Genomic DNA, 20,933 nt, shown 5'->3' with positions numbered 1-20,933 from the left:
CCCAATCAAGTCCTAGACTTTCTCTCCGCTACAATTCCTCAGTCACCTGTTCTAAATTCTCCGTTACAAAACCAAAAATCTTTCATTACTACCAAACATGGCGGCAACGCAGCAAGTGAGTCCAACACTTCAAAGCTCACTTTCGGTACCTAAGTTCTTGCAGTCCGACGATGGTGCGATAATTAGCAAGGTTGAAGGAACCCACAAGCCTGATAGTCGCCAAGTTGATGTTCAAAACTTATCCACTATTATCACCAAAATTTTGCTTCCTCACGATCCCAGTACTGGTGGTGGTGTCACAACTGTATGTTCCAATTTCCCTTTTCTTTATTAATAATTTTTGGCATTTTTCTTCATTACTATAGTATTTATAATCTTAAAATATAATATTTATAATGTAATATTTACAATAATATGTTAATCACAAGTGTAATATTTACATGCAGTTGTAAATTTTTTGCAGGAAACTTCTGTAGGACGCGAAGTACCTGCTCAGATCATAAAACAGCTCTATTGCGAGGTTAACTATTGTTATTGATTATAAATAGTAAATTCTAATACCATTTTTATGCACATATATTAAATTAACATGCATGTACACGCAGATTTCATGCAATTGCTCAAGTGGAAAAGCTCAAGAAACAACTATGGTGTTACTTGAGAAATTGCTTTCAAACTATTCTTGGGATGCAAAGTTGATGATAACGGTAGCTGCATATGCTATTAATTATGGGGAATTTCATCTACTTACTGAGCTTTATAATAAAAATTCAGTTTCGAAAAATATAGCTTTGCTCAAGCAACTACAAGGCATAATGGAAGATGCCGATCACTTATTGCAACAATTTTCTGGAGCAATTATTGAACTTAACAAGGCTATAGTTGCTTTGACTCAAAGTGTCCTCCACTTCAATACCTTACCTTCTGAGTATGTTGTAAATAACAAACCACCATTTTCAACTGCCACAACTGATATCGCCAGAGCTGTGTATTGGGCAATTTACAGTGTCGTAACTTCTGCCTCTCACATTGCTGGTCTTGTTGGGTTAAAAAATCAGTAAGTTTATTTTATTAAATCTATTCTTTCAGGATTCATTTTTAAAAATTAATTTTTGTTTTTTACTCTAAATTAATTGATTTAGGATGGGTTTATATTAGCTAGATGGCATCTTAATTCTTAAACTTTTAATAATATTTTAGTTTTGTGACATTTTAAATTAGATTCCATTTTCGGTCTTTGCTAAATTATATAATTTTAGTACTTAAGCAAATTCTTTTTTTTTTTCTTATTTAAACCTTCATTATTTAAAATTAATTAGGCTCTAAATTATTCAAATTCAGCTTAATATATTCTTCAATTCTCCTGTAAAGTAAATAGCAAGTCATAGAGCTACTTGCATGATTTCAGGCTCACCATTGCAATGATGACATGCGAACTCTCAGAATTGGTTACTAAAGTTAGCAGCATACAGATAATTCTACAAAACCATTTCTCTCGTATCAAAAAAGAAATTGGTAAGTAATCGCATATTGCTATAAATCATCAGAAACTTTATTTGCTAATTTATAATAAAAAAAAATTAACTCTCTATCTTAAATTGTATTAAGTAGTTAATTATCTTAATTTCAGTTAATTCTTTACTAATTTTAATTAATGTCATTCTATTATAACGTTGGTAATTTAAATTAAAATCTTTCGATTACATTGAAAATTAATTTATGTAGAATGCAAAGATCCAAATTTTTTATTTAATTTATTGAAAATTGTAATTGGCTTATAAATCTGATGGTATAATGCAGAGTCTTACGATATGCTGGTGAACCTTTCTAACACTGTCCAAGACATTACAACAATCTTCCAGGCCTTCTTTACTGTCGAGAAAGAGGGCAGGACCGAGACGAAACTATCCCTTGTGAAGGGCAACAATATTAGGGAAAAGGTTTGATCTTTAATATTAATATCACCATATGTTACAACAAACTCAGGTTTTCTTTTTTTTTTTTTTTTTTAATTTATAATATATATATATACATATGACAAATTCTTTTGGCAATAAAATACAGTTCAAAATTGAGGAATTAAAGGACTCAAAGGTTGTGCTGGTCGTTTCTGGACTTGATGAATCTGAAGTTGAGATTAAAGCTCTTGCGAAATTGTACGAACAACTCCAAAAACAGCAAAAGATTCAATACCAACTAGTTTGGATTCCAATTGTGGAGGGCCAAGTCGATGAGCAAAAGTTCTCGTCTTTGCAATCTCTGATGTCTTGGTATACTGTAAAACACCCTTCAGTTGTCAAACCAGAGGTTATTAGATACATCAAGGAAGTGTGGAAGTTCTCGAAACAGGCAATTCTGGTGTCTTTTGATCAAAAGGGACGTACCGAAACTGTTGATGCTCTAAACCTATTCTTGCAAAAGGGATCTTTGCCCGGTCTACTCCCATCATCACCTGCAAAGGAGAAGTCTCCATGGGAAATTAATCAGCTGACACTAGATATTCTTATTCAAGATATTTATCAAGTTGATTCGGTATTTTTACTTCATTCCTTTTGGAATTGATGAATTTAAAGTACAGATTTTCGTTTACTGATGTTATAATTTGATTTCTGGTTTTTGATTTTATTAGAGCTACCAATAAATAACATGAAAACTTGCTTATGTTATATATATAGCAGACGGAACCTGCACCAATCATATGCCTATATGGAGGAGAAGACATGAAATGGATTGAGCAATTCACTGCAGCAATATTAGCACGTGTGAAAGACTTCCCTGAGTTGAAGATAGAATTAATTTATGTGAGCAAGAGCAATACGACCGATCAGGCCAACAAAGCAATTCTTGATTTCATTACTACAAACAAAATTGGCGATTATTGGAAAGCAGAAGAAACAAAAAGTTGGCGATTTTGGACTAGATTGGAAAGCATTTTCACTTCAGGGCTGAAAAATGGGAAAAATGCAAAAGAAGACAGCATAATGAAAGATGTGATGACATTGCTTAGCTTTAATGGAACCTGTAAAGGATGGGCTATATTTGGCAAATTAGGATCTAATCAAAAAATGGCTAAAGCAATGGGTGATGTTATTCTGCAGAGCTTGTCAAAAATAATAACATGGTCTAGCGACTCTTTTCTCGCAGCGCTTAACAACCAAATTGAACAACTTCTGGCTGACCAACCACACCATTGCAGCCACATTGTCCTCCCTGCAACTAATCTTGAGGTCAAGGATGAGATGATGACATGTGCAACCTGTGGCCGGAAAATGAACAAGTACCTGACGTACCAGTGTTGCGTGTAGTAAGCATGCACTGTGGCGGGAAAACTTCCAGATGTTCGTTGAGAATAATTTTGTTTTTGTGGTTAATGTAATGTCTGGGGAGGACTAGACGAGTGTGCTTTTGTTTGTTGTGTAATAAAAATTGATCCCAGGTCATATAATACCTGCAGTTTATTGTAATGAACTGTTAATGGACTTTTTTGGTATAATGTAATAAAATATGGAGGATATTTCAAGCCTCATATCTCTCTTACATGTTCAACTTTTGATATGGGTAATCAACATATATATTGTTAAGTGTGTTATTTATTAATTTAACAAAAATAGAAAATTCTACTTCTATATATGTTAGAAGATGCTATGATAGATCTTTTATATATGATATTTCGTGTATTTCTTTTGGTTTTAGATTTTCTCTTATTCTATCCACTTAGATTTAAGTGTATGTGTGATGGCCTGTTGACCAGGATTTAGTTCATCATATATTAAGTTTTTTTTTTCTTGAGTAATGATCATCTACCGCTATAAAAGATAACAGAAATAACAGCTATGTTAAGAATCTCACATTAACTAAATACCAAATTTACAAAGGGCATATAAGAGTGCTAAGTTAGCTAATTAATTGGTTTGCACTAATCTTCTAATAATGGTTGGCCCAAATAAGCTCATATCATATATTTTCATCTCATGGGTTCTAACTTCTCATCCAGTCCACCTCTACCCTTTCAACTTCTAATAAACTATATCATCTTAGATAAAATTACTATATCATCTTAGATAAAATTGGAAAATACTTATCAATATCAAGTGTATGGATCCACTTTTTCACCAAACAAATCACAAACAATTTTTTTTTTTTTTAATATAATCACAAATGGTGTTTTAGTTTAGAGGAGAATATTTTCACCATACACTTGAGAAAAAAAAGAACAAAACAGTAATATTTTATAAAAAAAATCTTTTATATATATATATATATATATATATATATATATCACAAAATAGATCCTTTCGTTTATCACGTTTTTTCTTTTTTTCTTTTTTTTTTTTTTTTTTTTTTGTTCTTTTCTTTTTGAAAGGCATCATCAAATTAAACTTAATTTCCTTTTTAACATTCTAGTTTTAATAATACTTTTGTCATTGCTCATTCAATAGCATACACTAAATCTAAATATAGACGAGAAAAAGGAAAGGAAGCTTAAAAGAAGCAAGCTCGTGGGCCCAGGAAGACCCTCAGTTAGGGTTAAAGCTGAAAGCGATATAGCTGTGTTTTGTTAATATGTCAGGACTTTATACTTATCAGGATGCCTTGACATGACTTTTTTTTTTTCTCATATATTAAATTATTTTATCTCCAGCTTCACATTCTTTTCAATTACTTTTTCTTCGTCTCCAAAAAAAAAAAGTTAAATTATTCATATTTTATGCGGTTATAAATTTTTTTATAAATCTCTGTTATAAATTTAGTTTATATAATTTTTTACAAATCGAACCAAATTAAACCATAAACACTTCTAATAAATAGTAATCCAACACAGATAATCGATGCCTTCTTTTATTGTTGGCTTCGCGCACATTCCTACTGCTTTTTCTTTTTCTTGAACATGGCTCTATAGAAGAATCATATTGATGTAACATGTGATTCCCTTGACTGTGGTGGGTCTTGGTAATTGTTTTTTTCTTTCGGATGCCTCTACTACCTGTGTCTATATAAGAAGCAAAGACTCAAAACAAGTACCAAACTTTCTTTCCCCTTCAGTTAACTGTTCTAAATTCTCCATTTCCAAACCTAAACTTCTTTCGTTGCTGCCAAATATGAGTATTACCCAGCAAATGACCCAAACACTTCAAACCTCACTTTCGATACCTAAGTTCTTGCAGTCCGACGATGGTGCGATAATTAGCAAGGTTGAAGGAACCCACAAACCTGATGGCCGCCAAGTTGATGTTGAAAACTTATCCACCATTATTACCAAAATCTTGCTTCCTGACAATCCTAGCGGAAGTGGTACTGGTGTCACAAGTGTATGTTCCAGTTTCCTTTTTTTTTTTTTTTATTAATTATTTTTTGGCTCAATGGAAATATGTGTATATACTTACAAGCAGGTTTGCTTCTTTTTTTTGGCCCCTTTTTTGCAGGGATCACCTATAGTGTTGGAAATACCGGCTCAAACCATAAACAAGCTCTGTTGCGAGGTTAATTATCTTTTTTTTTTTTTTTAAATATAGAAAGGTTCTTCTAATACCAACTTTAAAATACAAATATGTCTTCAAAATTCAAAAATCCCTTTTTTAAAGAGAAAACAGATGGAATAAACCCCTTTATTTCTCTCCTATTTATACATTTGAAACTTTCTAATTTGTCTGAAACCTTGATAAGTTGCAATTTATAAGTACAGCGGCATAAAAAATAACTTAAGATATCAAAGTGAGATAGAAAAGGAAATACATACATATGCTTACATGCGGTTTTTTTGTGCAGGGAATATCGATAGTGCATGAAGAACCTGCTCAAATCATAAACAAGCTCTCTTGCAAGGTTAATTATTTTTCTTGATTATAAATTGTTACTTCTACTACCATTTTCTTTTTCTTCTTTTTTTTTTTGAGAAAAGACAAAAATCAAAGCTCCCTACCTAATAATGTACATGCAGATATCATGCAATTGCCCAGGTGAAAATGCTCAAGAAACAACTATAATGTTACTTGAAAAGTTACTTTCAAACTATTCTTGGGATGCAAAGCTAATGATAGCAGTTGCTGCATTTGCTGTTAATTATGGAGAATTTTATATGCTTACTGAGTTTTACAGCAAAAATCAAGTTTCCAAGAATCTAGCTCTGCTCAAGCAACTACAAGGCGTAATGGAAGATAATGACTTTTTGGAACAATTTTCTGAAGCAATTATTGAACTTAACAAGGCTATAATTGTTTTAATTCAATCTGTTCTTCAGTTCAATACTTTACCTTCTGAGTATGTTGCAAGTAACAAACCACCATTTTCAACTGCCACAACCGATATTACCAGAGCTATCTACTGGACAATTTATAGTGTTGTGACTTGTGCTTCTCATATTGTTGGCCTCATTGGATTGAAAAATCAGTAAGTTTACTTTATTATATCTATTTCTTTTAGGATTCATTTATGTTGACATAGACTTTGGTTCTTACTATTCATCAATTTTAAGTTTTAAATTAGATTGCATTTTAAATCTTAAAACTTTTAAATTTAATTTTATTTTTACTCTCTAAATTATTATATTATGCATCCTCGAAAGCTCTGGAATATTGTATTTTTCTTTTATTGTTCATATCAATATAAATATTAATATAGCTAATATTGAAATAGCAAGGAGCAAAGTAAGTTCTTTGTGCCTTTACCAAATTATATAAAGCTAAAAGTGTGTACTTGATCAAAATCTTGGGAGTTCTTCTTTTCTCGTTTAACCTTTCTTTATTTTTGTTAATTGGACTCTAAACCGTGTTCAAATTCTACTTAATCTGTTCTTTAATTTTGATGTGAATTAAATAGCAAGTCATCTGCTTGTATAATTTCAGGCGTACCGTTGCAGTAATGACATGGGAACTGTTAGAATTGGCTACTAAAGTTAGCAGCATACAGACAATCCTGCAAAGTCATTTCTGTCGTATCAAACAAGAAATTGGTAAGTAATTGCTTATTATTTTATAATTAAAAATTCAAATCTTATTAACCCTTTGTCTTAAATTTTATTATTGTTCAATTATCGTAATTTAATTTAGAAATTTAAAGATCCAAATTCAAACCAGTTCCTTCCAATTCTTAATTTAATTTGCTGCAATTGGCTTATAAAGAATATGGGATAATGCAGAGGCTTACAATGTGCTGGTCAACCTTTTTCACTCTGTCCAAGACATTACAATAATCTTCCAGGCCTTATTTCTTATCGAGGGCAGAAAGCTTTCCCTTGTCAAAGGCACCACTAAGCAAAAGGTTTGCTCTTTAATATTAATGTCACCATATGTTACAACAAACTAAATTTTTTCAACATTAATTAATTTTTTATTTTTTACAATTTAAGATAACTTTGTTTTTTTATCGATTTATATATAAAAAAAAATATTACTTTTGATGATTAAACATCATTCTCAAAATAACCGAATTTAATTTAATTCGTTTCCGTTTGATTCTCTTATATTATATAGAAATAGAATTATGCACACCATTTGATTACATTAAGTTTAATATAACAAATTCTTGTGACAATAATCTACAGTTTGAAATTGAGGTATTGAGGGATGCAAACGTTTTGTTGCTGATTTCTGGACTTGATGCATGGGAAATAGAGATTAAAGCTCTTGATAAACTGTTCGAACAACTCCAGAGAAAGCATAATATTCAGTATCAACTAGTTTGGATTCCAATTGTGGAGGGGCAATTCAACGAACAAAAATTCTTGTCTTTGCAATCCCTGATGCCATGGTATACTGTAAAGCACCCTTCACTTGTCAAACCAGAGGTTATTAGATACATCAAGGAAGTATGGAAGTTCTCAAAATCGGCAATTTTGGTGCCGGTTGATCAAAAGGGCCGTGCAGAATCTGTTTATACTCTTGACTTGCTTTGGCTAAAAGGATATTTGCCTGGTCTGCTCCGATCATCACTTGAGAAGGAGATATCGCTATGGGAAGAGAAGCAGCTGACACTAGATATTCTTATTCATGATCTTTATCTAGTTGATTCGGTAAGTTTACAATATCCCATCTGGTATTTATGAATTTAAAGCATAGATTTCATTTATAGATAGTAGAATTTGATTTTAATACGTTATGTATATTGCAGACAAAACCTGCACCAATTGTGTGCCTCTATGGAGGAGAAGACATGAAATGGATTGAGGAGTTCATTGCAGCAATAACTCGCGTTAAAGAGTTCACCGAGTTGAACATAGAATTAGTTTACGTGAGCAAGAGCAATACAATCGATCAAGCCAACAAAGCCATTTTCGATTTCATTGTTACAAACAAAATTGGCGTGTATTGGAAAGCAGAAGAAACAAAAAGTTGGCGATTTTGGACTAGATTGGAAAGCATTTTCTCTTCAGGGCTAAAAAGCGGGAAAAATGCAAAAGAAGACAACATAATGAAAGATGTTATAACTTTGCTTAACTTCAATGGAAGCTGTAAAGGATGGGCCATATTGGGTCAATTAGGATGTCATCAGAAACTGGCTAAAGCAACAGGCGAAGTAATTCTGCATGTTTTGTTAAAAATAAACACATGGTGGAAACTTGGAACGAGTAGCGACTCGTTTCTTGCAACGCTTAACAACCAAATCGAACAACAACTTGATATCCAAGCACAGCATTTTTGCTACAAAACACACCATTGCAACCACATTGTCCTGCCGGCGACAATTCTTGAGGTCCAGGATGAGATGATGACATGTGCAACGTGTGGCCGGAGAATGCACAAGTACCTGACGTATCAGTGTTGCGTGTAGTAAGCCTGCTCTGTGCAATATCTGCCTGAGGTTCGTTGTCAGAATAATTTTGTTGTGCGACTTGTGTTTGTTTTCGTTCGTTAATGCAATGTCTAGTCTAGCTAGTGCTAGACCGTGTGCTCTTTTTTTTTTTTTTTTTTTTTTCTTTTTGTTTTTTTTTCTTTCCTTTGAAAGGCGAGTGCTTTTGTTAATTTAGAGTGTTGTAAAACTTTCCTTTAATTAATAATTTTTTTTATAACACGTATTGTACGTACTTGCTCGTTTTAATTATACTCATAATTTATATTCGTTTATTATTTTTTATACAATATTAAGTATTAGTTATTTTTTCATCTTTTAAATTTTTATAATGTTAAAAAGGATTAAGGTGAACACAGTAGCTAACTAATAAAAAATAAATAAAAATTACATTAGAACTAAAGTATGGTAAAGTTTTTTAAGCAATTAATACTGTATATATTGAAACAATTTTACACCATTTCTCATCGAAGTAAAAAATGAACTATATTTCTTAGACGCTGTGGCATTTTGAATTATCATTCTTATCAAATGGAATCCATTTTTAGGGCCAATTGCATTTTCAATAGTCATTTTTATCCTTAATATCATCATCATACAGAACTTCACAAGAATTCACTTACAAACTATAATAAGATTCACAATATATAAACTTCAACTTCAACGCTTTTAAAGAACTAATCAATAATCATTAAATTTTAAATTAAACACAAATATGTATATAATTAATTAGTTACAAGAAAATCCATATGTTATGATTGAATAAATTAGTCATAATACTATCATTCAGAAGTACAAGCAATACCAAGTCTTACACATACAAAACTGGACATACTAGTGTCAATAGCTATAACGATGTCTTCACTAAATTTGGCCTTCTTCCACAAGGAGGAAGGGTGAAGCATACCATTCTTTTCTAGCAACATAAATTTCCGTTGGTGTGTTGTCTGTAGCTATCTTGCTTGGTTCAAGAAGACAGATGTCATATTTGAACGCTTTACAATTAATATAAGTTACTGTGTGATGAATCATCAATCATCAATCAAACACATATGTTATTATTAATAAGTCTCAATTACTTGCAATTTTGAATTGCCTCTTCCTACTCAAGAAAAGTTGTAAAAATTGCATTTCTGGCTTTCTCACTATGCATGAGATAGATATTATACAATATATATGTAACCATATACAATATATATTAACCATACATTTGGTCTAAGAATTATAGTAATTAAGGAGGAAACTTGATACCTTCACATAGAGGTGAGAAATCATAATGAGAATCAGTAACTACATGAAGATGAGCCTCAGAAGCTTAAGAAGGGTGTTCATGAGATCCCAAGTGTACTGTGTATGACTTCATATCATTTAGCTTGTTTCCTCCCATCAAGCTTGGTAGCCAAAACACTCGAGGTTTATCTAAACATTTACCAGAAAGAAAAATTCCAAGAGTTGCACCTTAAGGTGGGAAGAGATTTTATGCTCTACTTATCAGCTGTAGCGTCCATTGTTGGGATTATATTTTTAGCACCTTCCATGGCTAAAGTCATCCCGATAAGGGTGGATATAGGTCTTGTCGCGGTCAATGTGCTTTTAGTGCAGTTGGATCACTATGGGGAATTGTGCTTCTTGCTCTGTTCATTTATGTACAACCCATGTTTTATGCAATATGGGTCTCCACCAAGCATAAAGAATACAAAGTGTTGCAGTGTAAAAATGCCTGTGGGTAAATGTAGTTACTTTTACAAATACTGTTTGAGAATGTCAAGAATGTTCCTAATTTCCTATACCTAGACAGCCTCTTGAACCAGATGTGCTTTATATAACGTTCAAGTGTGCCTCTCGATATAAGTTTGAAGGCAAGTCTTTGCTGATTCTTAATTTGTTATGGTTACTATATGCGTGGTATTATAAATCCAGCAAGATAAAGACTCAACTCTATCCCATATGCATCCCTCTTCTGTTTTTTCCCCCTTCTCTTTATTCTTTTTGACAGAAAGCCCGTAGTTGGTTGCTCTTCAACTCAGTTCCTTATGCATCTTTGGTGGTAAAAGACAGATGGATAGAATATAAGTTCCAAAATAAGAAAGAAAAGGAGAAGGTGCAACAGTTTTAACATGAGTCAGAATGCTTATTAGTTTTATGAAAATTTTTTTATACTTAGTAAAGTTTAATTCTGCTCAACCGACAAGTTCAGACTAGGTTCAGGAAACAACCAATGGCATCTCAAAGAAATTGTACATATACAAGCCAACATATCTAATCGAGCTTGTGTCTATATGAAGCTACTGCCTACCTCTTTGATTCGATTTCTCTCACACTTTGCACTATGTCCTCAATGTTTCTTGATAGGTGATTCGAGTGCTCTTCCATCTCTCTCAAAACCATGTCAAGTTGTTGTTGGTAAGCTGCAGATCGCTTTCGCTCTCGTTGTAGTTCAGCAGTCAATTCTCGAATTTTTACATCTTTCTCATCCTACATATTATAGAAGAAACATGCATATAGTAAAACTATTACTTGAATATAATGTAGAAAAACAAACTTTTATTCCACATCAAAGGACAAAACAAATATGTGCTAGATTGATTTAAAGAATAATTGAGAGGAGATCAAAATAAATATATCATGTGATCATTCTCTAGCCAAAGGTAGGTGGAGAGTGAAAGATATTCAATAATAAATTAATGTGTAATACTTCATCCATCCAGAAATGAGAATTATCAAATATTGAAACAGATAAAGTTAAGCATCACATCCAAAACCCAGTAGTCTTAATTTGGCATTTCAATCATTCAATATTTTCTATCTTTTGGGGCTAAGAGAACCAAATAAGGACAAATTTTAGATTCTAATCATCTTAAAAGCAATTGATATTTCAGGAACTTCTCGCTCCAGTTTCCCAAATTCACAACTTCAAGGCAATTGGAGCACCTTGTCCAAAAAAAAACAAAAAAAAGCAAAAAATTGTATTTCAGATATGGATGGTTGTAGCCCATGTCAATCCGTCTGAGATATCTATAGAGGTGTAGACTGTTTGGAAGAGTGTCACACTGATGGACGATAAAATTTGTGCATAAGATTTTCAACTGTTTGGAAGAAGAAAATTAGTTCATTCGGCCAGGACAAATGGTCAAACAACATTCATAGATACGGATTCTCATATGAAGAATAGACAGGCATGCTAGCATCTAAAGAATACAACTAAAGGAAGTAACAGTTCAGTACAACACAAGATCAGAATTAAGAAGAAGGAAAAGAGGGGGGAAGCCAAAAAGGAAGGCCTACATGCAAACAAATATCCAACTTCCAGTAGCTTTGCACAATCACAGAAGGCAACTTTCCAGCTTACTGCATCTACCACAAATTTCCCAGTTATAGCCTCTATACAAGCATAGGACCTGGCATTAGAGCATCTACCCCAATTAACAATGATAAGGTGTTTATTTAGCCTTATATGACCTGTTAAAGAAAATTCCTAATGCCAATAATCAGAATGTTCCTAAGGTGAGCAGAAAAGAAGATTATTTCACATAACAAGTAACTCAGTTTCAATTACCCGAGTGGTAAAAAAAAAAAAAAAAGAATCAGCTTGCTTCAAGAATTGGTGAAGGTATCTGAGGAAACCTTCTCCAAATGTGGTTTTTCTTTTCACCAAAATAAATAGCCTACCTAGAAGGAATTGGCAATTGGGCAGGCACTCCTAGAAGCAACATTGACAGCATTTAGCACCTTCATTTGGCCAGCCTATGCACTGATCCTACAGCTGCTTACTCAATTTGCAGTCCAAAAAGTTCACGCCCATGCTTACAAAAACCATTTTGGTGCCTCCAACTTCTCAGAATACCAGAATAGCATTCACACAATACTGCCTTTGTTTGATAGTTAATGGAATATGCACTGACAAGAAAAAACAAGGCAAGCAGGCAGGCGACACAGGAAAAAAAGACTACTCTGAACAGAACCTACTCATCAAGACAGAATGTTCATCTAAAATTTGACTATGCATTTATTCATCTTATCTCGTTTATTTCAGACACTAAAATCACCAGTTAGCAGCTTCTTACACCACCAGAAAATCAGAACATTAGTGTTGCAGCAAGAAGAAGAAACATCAGAACTTATGTAATCATATTGGTAAGCAACATGTCCCAGTTGGCATGACACTGCCAAAGCTAAAATGAGTAAATCTTTAAAGCAGACAAGAAAAACAATTGGTAATAGGGACAAAAACTACTAACAAGAACAATATTTCAGCATTTATAATCAATGAGAATCATGCAACTAGATGTTAGTGAAGAGCAAAATCAGTTGGTGACCTAAAAATGCAAACATTATATAAAAATATCTATAAGCTACTGGCACTTCTGAAAAAACTTCTTTTCCTCTAAAAGCACTCACTGGTGTTTGAGATAAAAGCACAGTTCGACGACCATTAGAAGGTGTGGCTACTAGTGGATGATTATGCTCCTTTACAAATCTTGTTACAATCCATTTTCCTGTTTTTTCTTTCTTTACCACTATCATGGCTTTACATCCTTCTCTTGTTACTGCTCGAGGCTTCCTATTTTCACTTCTTCTAGGCCTTAACTTGCGAAATCCTTCTTTATTACATACAAGCCGGCGCCAAACTACCTTCCCATCACGCATTGAACGTCGAAAGGCATCAACACGCATCATGAATCCCAAGCGTGTAGCATATGCATCATAAAACACCTTGGCAGACTCTTCAGATTCAAATTCCATGCCTACATATGGTTCCATATCAGAACTTCCTTCAGTTGTAGTTACCTCTTTACTATTAGAACTCTCTACAATTTGATTCATGTCCCCATCCTCACTCACAGAAGGTTGTTCATCCACTACCAGAAAACATAGGGCAATACTATTAGTTAGTTGAAATGTAATAGTAAACTCAAAAGGAAGGGGAAGGGAATTATTAAGTCTCCAATTAGATTTTCTCCCCTTTTCTTTTTGAGTAAATTCGAATAAGCAACCATCTTGTATTCTAACTTACTAAAATTACCCTTCTAATTCAAATTATTACATAAATTACCCTTGCAATGGATGTTGTAATGATGTAACTAGCTATTTTGCAAAATAATATGGAGCTGTACAATTTATCTTCTGCTAATTTTATTTTATGGGCTCCCTAAGTACTTAATCTAAGTAAAATATATGTGCTCAATGTCATTTTCCATTTTTAGTGCATAGCACCAAATTGCCCAGAACAATTACTCTCAAACTCAAGCCTCAATGCCCATCACTAACCAAGATTACCAAAGTTTTTTATAAAAAGAAATACCAATTTTTGTATTCAGCCGTTTTTAATAATCCAAATTTCACATTATTGAAAAAGATGCTTAAAACTAATAGTATTCGAATTCAATAAGCATAATTTTCAACACCAAGAACAAATACACCATCTAACCTTTGAGTTGACACATGAAATGATACTCAATATCTTTACTCAATAAGAAAAAGCAAACCCAAAACAGTAAGCTCTACTGCTGCACACTACTACATTTCCAGAGTTTCTAAGCTACACGAAGGAGAAGTTTTTTAGTCCCTAATTCTTTTATTAGTTACATATATTTCACAATAAATAAATAAAAATCACTAGATTTTACATTAATCCAAAGTTAAGATTGGAAAAAAAACCTTTAGTCAAAGCTCAAGAACTACACAATCAAGCGAAAAGAAACTCTGTATATTGAAGCTTATATTGTCCTCTAATCAATCAATAATGCAAAAACCAAAGTGCATAAGAAAGAAAGTAAAAAAGAGAAAATATGAAATTGAAAAACAAGTTGAGGAGTTAAAGAGACTAACTTTACACAAATTCAAGTCCAAAAGAGATGAATTTAGCTTCAGCGGCAACGCAGAAAAAGAAATGAGTGATTTGGGGTGAGTGAAAATGAAGGGTTCCCGGTTTGGAGTGAGTTGGTGAATTCTGAAGGATTTTTGGGTTTGGGAGTTTCTAGAAAGAGAAAGCTCAGGCCTCAGAGGAAGTGGTAGACCAAAGGGTGCAATAAAAATCGAGGAGGAGTCCTCTACTCTCTGAGCAGAAACTAATTTCTATGCTTGACCAGTAAAAACGTGACACGTTTTGCATTTGTTTTGAAGTTAAACATATTTTTTGGAAATCACTATTTTAGAAAAATGTGTTTTTAGGAAAGTATTTTTGAATTTCAGTAATTAAACATACATTGAATTATCACCTTTTGGCTCGTTTCAAATTGTATATCACTTTTCTTTTGTGCATTATAATTAATTCTGTCTATTATATTTTTATTAAATTTTATTTTATTTTTAATAATTATCATTAATTTTTACTTACTATTCTATTTTTTCTAAATTATAAGTCGTTTAAGATTTTTTTATAAGGATTAAGGAATCAATTAATTCTTCTAAATTATAATAACAAAATAATAATATGGCTAAATTATTTTTTATCTCAAAATTAACAGTTAACTGTAACATTGTAAAAACATCATTTATTTTTCCTTTAAATACTCAAAACGATTTATATTTTTGAACAGATGAAGTATTCAAATATAATAATTGATCATGTGTTATTTAATATAGGCATAATATGAAAATTATATGAATAAAATTATTTTTTAAATATAATAATTATTACTTTTTTTAATCTGTATGAAAATAGAAAGTAAACTATATTTTTAAAACAGATTGAATAATAGATATCACTGGTATGAACTTAAAAAAAAAAAATTTAAGAACAACATATGTTATTAAATTTGCTATTTACTATGATAAACAAGTTGATATTTCTCGTTATTTTTCTTTTTCTCCTTCTACGACAAAAGGTTAATGTTGCTATTGATATTTGAAATCTTTGGGAAAATAGATAGATTAAATAATATAACAAACTTAAATAGAATGTTTTCTTAAATATGTTGATTTCACTAATTTGATGAGCCAATAGGAGAGCTACCTCTATTATATAATTCACAGTGTTATTTTAATTAATTAGACCTCTAATGAATTAAAAAGTTTAATATTGAATTTATATATCCTGGTTCATGCAATGAGTACATTAATTATTCTTTATTTGAATATTTTTTGGAAAGTAATATCACAAAATAAATAATTTATTTTATCTAATACATTGAAAATTCAAAAAGGAAAATATCTTTTGTATTTAATTTCAAATTTCAAAATTAATTTAATTTTTAGATTAATGTATTCATTTTTTGAATTTTTGAAATAAATTTTAAAGCTTTAGAAAAAAACAAGCTTTTTTATTAATAATAAGAAAGTTCAATTAAATAAAATTCCAAAAAATAAAAATAAGGCCAAAAAAACCCTTCACAACTTAAGTTATAGGGTCCGAGTACTAACACGCAAGGTAATTCCTCAAACTCATCCATCAGTCATCACGCACTTTGACAGTCCTTGATGGCTCGATCCAACGGCGGTGAGTCTTCCATTTCATATGTGTTTCTTTTGCCATCCGCTTCTCTACTCGCGCATTAACGCGAAGATCGCTTCGCCTCTCCCAAATTTTTTGAATGTCTCAAGCCAATCTTTTTGATTCAGTAAGTTCCTTTACATTTCGAGCTTCGATTTTCCTCTTCTTCTGCTTTTATAGCTTTGTGATTTCTGCCCTTATAATGTTGTTTCCTCTGAATTTGTCTTCTTTGCTCTGTTTGGTTGCTGAGGAAATTGGTCTAGAGGATTTACAGTTTTTGACTTTACTTAGAAGTGATGCATACATTAGTTAGCTCACTCGCCTCTTTTTCCGTTATGGTAATTTTTGTTTCTTTTAATGCTTTAGATGGGTGCATTCTTATATTAATTCAAACTTTTCAAATCAATTCGTACTTTTTTTTTATGTTAGTAAAATATGTTCCTAATTTTAAGCCTTGTTCGATTCCAATCATTTGCTATCGTTTTACGTTACCTGCTTAAATTTCAAACTGGCAGTTCTGTTAAGTTGTGCCCGTGGGTTTGGAGTTTCTTGATTTTGCAATATATTGTATCATCTTCCCAAATTTCAGCCAATTATTTAATCAGAATTATTATTTCATTTGTTAACTTCTCATTACATGTCATGAGCTGTTGTGGAAATCCCAATTTTGCCAATTTTTCTTTTATTTTCTTATTTTTAATCAGTCAAATTTTGGCAATTGCTAGTCTTTTCCCTCCGATGGTCATTGGTCTCAGCCTAGGCTTTAACTATTACAGTAAGATTTTGGCACCCATTATTTAGTGCAAAGAAATTTGGAGAATGGCCAGAATCTTTTATTTCTTTTCTTTTCCATGAATCTTCAGGATGCCTGAATGACTATCCCTCCTCACTCCGCCTGAAATAAATGGACTTTTTTGGCCATATTAATTGGATGAGATTTCTATATTTTCAATAAAGATACCAAAAGGTTGAATATAATGTTTTCATCCCATAAGTGCTATGTAAACTCTGGGTACATGGCTTCAACTAATTTTGGATTCCTTTTAGCTTATTTTAAATTTCTTCTTCCATCTTCAAAAGAAAAAGCAATGGACTTTTAAACAAAGGTTGAGATTTTTCACCTTATAATTCCACTTGGCCATGGATATTAGATCCAATATTAGTTTTCTAGCTTTGAATTTGAATTGGATGGCTTCTTATGACAAGGACTTCATTTTCAAAAAATAAAGATTTTGTGCAATGTTTTAATTTTCATGTTGAATGATTTCTTTATGGCAGTGGACTTGGATAAGGAAGTTGGAGCAGTTGACATCTCTGTTGAAGAAAAAAATGTTTCTGTAGAAGGAGATGGAGTTCTAGAACCATATGTAGGCATGGAATTTGATTCTGAAGATGCTGCTAGGAAATTCTACATTGAGTATGCCAGAAGGATAGGGTTTGTTGTGCGTATTATGCAACGCCGTCGGTCTGGGATTGATGGAAGAACTCTTGCTCGTCGACTTGGATGTAATAAACAAGGTTTCTCTCCTAAACATAGGAGCACGATTGGACCAGATAAGAAGCCACGATCTAGTGCACGAGAAGGTTGCAAAGCAACTATCCTGGTTAAAATGGAAAAGTCTGGAAAATGGGTTGTTACAAGATTTGAAAAGGATCATAACCATCCTTTGGTTGTTACTGCTAATGGATTCAGTACAGCGGTTAGTATATTCATCTCTGCATTTGTTTTTTTTGTTCCATTTCCTTTTTTATTTTCTTGACAAAGTTATATTACCCTTATATAGTATCATGTATTACTTTATATTCAACACCATTGCATTACCAATATCTGGATAGGTTTATGTGATATAACTGAATGCATAGCTAGGTTGATATACATAAATACAGGAAAGAAAGAAAGAAACTCAATGCAAAGTTATTTTCTCCACTCTGTATGTAATTCCAGAATTAATTCTGTAGCTGGTTGCAGCCATCATAATTGAACCTGTGTTTCCTTTCTGCAAGTATTTGGACTAGGACTAATAACTAAAGGCTAGTATGGTACATTCACTTTCGATACATTTAAATTAAATGGTGCATTCTGCACTATTAGTTTACAATTGCAATGGGTTTGTATTTTTGGACATATGGCTTTGGCCTCTTTAGAAGGAATAGGCCGTGGAAATTTTCCTTGGATTATGTAATAGATCAGCCACACGTCAAATTTTGGCAGTTTTCAATTAGTGTGTTTGCTGAATTGAACTCTCTAATGCTTCAGGAACCCTGAGAACAATGCTAAGTATATATGTATGTGCCAAAAGAGACATCATTTTATCAAAAAGGTACCACTTACAGATTGCATTCATAAAGGGCTGGGATTGGAGTTGCTATGTTTTTTACCTAGGCTTACTGTTATTTCAACATATTATTCAGTTCCTGCTCCAAACAGAACCTTTAAACTCTTCCATTATCTACAGCTTAAACCCCTGTCCATCTCTTATGCACTGTTCTCTTGTCATTTCATATTAATTGCTTAAGGTAAGTTTAGTTCCCTGTCATTTCCTTCTGGTGTGCGAGCAGTTGTTTTTTTCATCTACTCTGTACTTTTATTCAACTTAATAATGCATCAGGAATTATTTATTTTATATAGAGATATTTATGGGATTTAATTAGGATAATGATTTAATGACAGATTATTGCTCTGATGTCTCTGATCGGTGATCCTAGTGTAATGCAGTGATAAAAATCAAAATCTATCTATTTAATTTAACACAGTTTTTTTATTTTAAGTGATATAGATGGTGCCTTGTGTCTGTGCAATTGATTTTTGTTTGATACTCGTAGGGTGATAAAGATAAGAAAATTGAAGAACTGACCAAAGAGTTGGAGCGTCAGGAGCAATTATGTGCAGTTTACAGAGAAAAGTTGCTTAGTTTTATGAATAATGTTGAGGAGCAAACTGAAGAGCTCTCTTCAAAAATTCAAGTTATCGTTGACAATGTGAGGAAAGTTGAATCTGAAGTGCAAAAGTTTTCCCACCGTAGATAGCCCTGGTATTTAACCAATGTCATTTAGTTTCAGTCATGAATACATTTTCATCATGCACAGTATGTATTAGAGTCAATTTATTTCACTCAATTTTTTAGCATTCAATGCACTGTAACACTACTAATTAGATGCAATAGAAATTTCACACGGTTGTCCATATCTCTCTAATTTATTCATTGATTTAAAGGAAAATGCAGACAGTGGTTTTTTTTCCAGATTACTTCTTCGTTGATTTAAGGGAAGTTTATCCGAGTGAGCAAGTATCGCTCCCAAAATTTTGGAACTTCAGTTAATAAATGGCGTGATAGCTCAAGGTCAGTGCTCAAATTGTGGTTTGCATGCCTCTAAACAATCAAGAATTGACTCATACTTCTCTAAAGTTATCATTATTGGAAAATCAACACACTTGTTCCCTGCTTACATGTTTAAACCACAACACTTGATATGCCTTACTTTCTCATTAATAATGCATCTCACTCTGTTTCATTGGTAGTTGGTACACGAGAATCTTACTTGTACATTTGGCTAGTTTTGACAATGATTCTATATAAAATGAAGTTTCAACTCAATTATCCTCAATTTATGAACTAGACATCAACATGAAACCGTGCATGTTTGATAAAGATACAATGTCTCACTGATATGTGCTTTTTTATTTGTGGGCAATCTTCAACTTAACTGATTTTTTGTGAAATTATCAAGTAGAATAGAAGGAGAGTACACTTTCCTACTCACATTGAGGTGGACCCCCACCATATGGGTCCCACCACAATGTGAGTAGGAGGGAGAGCAACAATTCTCATAATGCATGCCTTGGTTTCACTTTTGTATAGCGCAAGGAGCAGTACCAGCAGCATGTAAATTTGCAATGAACTTGATCTCTTGCACTGAAATTGGAGAATTGAATGTTATGAATAAGCACAAGTTATACAACTGAGCATCCTCTCTTTTGCCAACAAAAGTCATACAGTTAGACAATAATTTTGTACAAATGTCATATAAATGGCACTCTCTAATCTTTAAGCTATCAAAAGTATAGTTTTGGTCATCTCTATCTTAAAAATACAAAAATATGTGCAACCTAGTGCTGTATTATTCCCGGGCTATTGTACATGTAACTATCAAACTTCGGATTGAAATTTGTGAACATTATTAACGATAGGTTTGGTTTTTCCTGATTGTGGTTCAGTTTGCTCGTCAACATTTTCTAGAAAACTATTCAGCAGCCCCTTTATAGCTCACATAATCGATCTTGACGTGCAGCTTTGTAGTGTCTTTTTTTTTAATTTATTAGAGGCTTTTATAGGCCAAAATAACACTGCGGGTTATATAACATAGATAATCCTTCCCCTTGACTCACTAAATTGGTGAAAATAAGTATAGTCGATACAATTCAAATATGAGACCTTCCACTCATTACATAAGTAAGAAGACCAATCAGATTACCACCTGATTTGCAGCTTGTAGTATCTTTTGTATCCTAATGTATTTTTATTAATTATATTGTTTGTTAATATAATATTTATAATATTTTCGGAGGTCGAGAGAGTATTTCTTGAAATGTTATCCTCTTAATGTGACTCTTAATGTGACGTTTGACAATATTTAATTGATTTCTTTTAAATTTATTTTATGTTTACTAACTAATCAAATAACTATTTTCATTGAGCACGTATGATTTGAAAAACTA

General features: G+C 32.4%; 4 protein-coding genes across 14 annotated transcripts; 3 read left to right on the top strand and 1 right to left on the bottom strand.

Annotated features, from left to right (window-relative positions):
* LOC105644040 (protein SIEVE ELEMENT OCCLUSION A) lies at positions 1 to 3,537 on the top strand. Of its 2 annotated transcripts, none has more exons than XM_089718801.1 (7): positions 1 to 304; positions 464 to 520; positions 606 to 1,057; positions 1,409 to 1,515; positions 1,801 to 1,940; positions 2,065 to 2,532; positions 2,676 to 3,537. In XM_089718801.1, exons 1-7 carry the CDS (start codon positions 98 to 100, stop codon positions 3,303 to 3,305), a joined length of 2,061 nt encoding a protein of 686 aa, XP_089574927.1. In that variant the 5' UTR covers positions 1 to 97; the 3' UTR covers positions 3,306 to 3,537. The 2 variants fall into 2 exon arrangements, with proteins under 2 accessions (XP_089574927.1, XP_089574928.1); XM_089718802.1 differs by having other exon boundaries at positions 2 to 304; positions 2,679 to 3,537.
* A 1,476-nt stretch (positions 3,538 to 5,013) lies between these two features.
* Positions 5,014 to 9,004, top strand: LOC105644052 (protein SIEVE ELEMENT OCCLUSION B). Its single transcript, XM_012229296.4, has 8 exons — positions 5,014 to 5,309; positions 5,424 to 5,480; positions 5,767 to 5,823; positions 5,939 to 6,387; positions 6,843 to 6,949; positions 7,136 to 7,257; positions 7,541 to 8,008; positions 8,107 to 9,004. The coding sequence occupies exons 1-8, from the start codon at positions 5,100 to 5,102 to the stop codon at positions 8,764 to 8,766; spliced, it is 2,130 nt and encodes a 709-aa protein (XP_012084686.1). The 5' UTR covers positions 5,014 to 5,099; the 3' UTR covers positions 8,767 to 9,004.
* Positions 9,005 to 9,338: 334 nt separating this feature from the next.
* LOC105644066 (Far-red impaired responsive (FAR1) family protein) lies at positions 9,339 to 14,812 on the bottom strand. Of its 2 annotated transcripts, none has more exons than XM_020683333.3 (4): positions 14,614 to 14,812; positions 13,183 to 13,643; positions 11,081 to 11,259; positions 9,339 to 10,504 (listed from the first exon to the last, which is right to left on the bottom strand). In XM_020683333.3, coding segments are annotated over exons 1-4 (723 nt in total). In that variant the 5' UTR covers positions 14,615 to 14,812; the 3' UTR covers positions 9,339 to 10,422. The 2 variants fall into 2 exon arrangements, with proteins under 2 accessions (XP_020538992.1, XP_012084706.1); XM_012229316.4 differs by lacking the exon at positions 9,339 to 10,504 and adding an exon at positions 10,508 to 10,823 and having other exon boundaries at positions 14,614 to 14,811.
* Positions 14,813 to 16,165: 1,353 nt separating this feature from the next.
* LOC105644082 (protein FAR1-RELATED SEQUENCE 5) lies at positions 16,166 to 20,431 on the top strand. Of its 9 annotated transcripts, none has more exons than XR_002285576.3 (4): positions 17,488 to 17,916; positions 19,040 to 19,248; positions 19,460 to 19,557; positions 20,077 to 20,431. XR_002285576.3 is itself a non-coding variant. In XM_089719846.1 (3 exons), coding segments are annotated over exons 1-3 (627 nt in total). In that variant the 5' UTR covers positions 16,166 to 16,342; the 3' UTR covers positions 19,244 to 19,400. The 9 variants fall into 9 exon arrangements, 6 of the variants coding, with proteins under 6 accessions (XP_089575972.1, XP_020539007.1, XP_012084741.2 ...); XR_002285577.3 differs by having other exon boundaries at positions 19,441 to 19,557; XR_001047354.4 differs by having other exon boundaries at positions 19,431 to 19,557.
* The last annotated feature ends 502 nt before the right edge of the window (positions 20,432 to 20,933 follow it).

Source organism: Jatropha curcas, chromosome 3, assembly GCF_041381405.1.
Source record: "Jatropha curcas cultivar XTBG-Jc1 chromosome 3, XTBG_Jcur_1.0, whole genome shotgun sequence".
In the NCBI taxonomy this organism is placed as follows: Eukaryota; Viridiplantae; Streptophyta; class Magnoliopsida; order Malpighiales; family Euphorbiaceae; genus Jatropha; species Jatropha curcas.
Note: the sequence above shows the minus strand (reverse complement) of the source record. Positions and strands in the feature narration are given on the sequence as shown.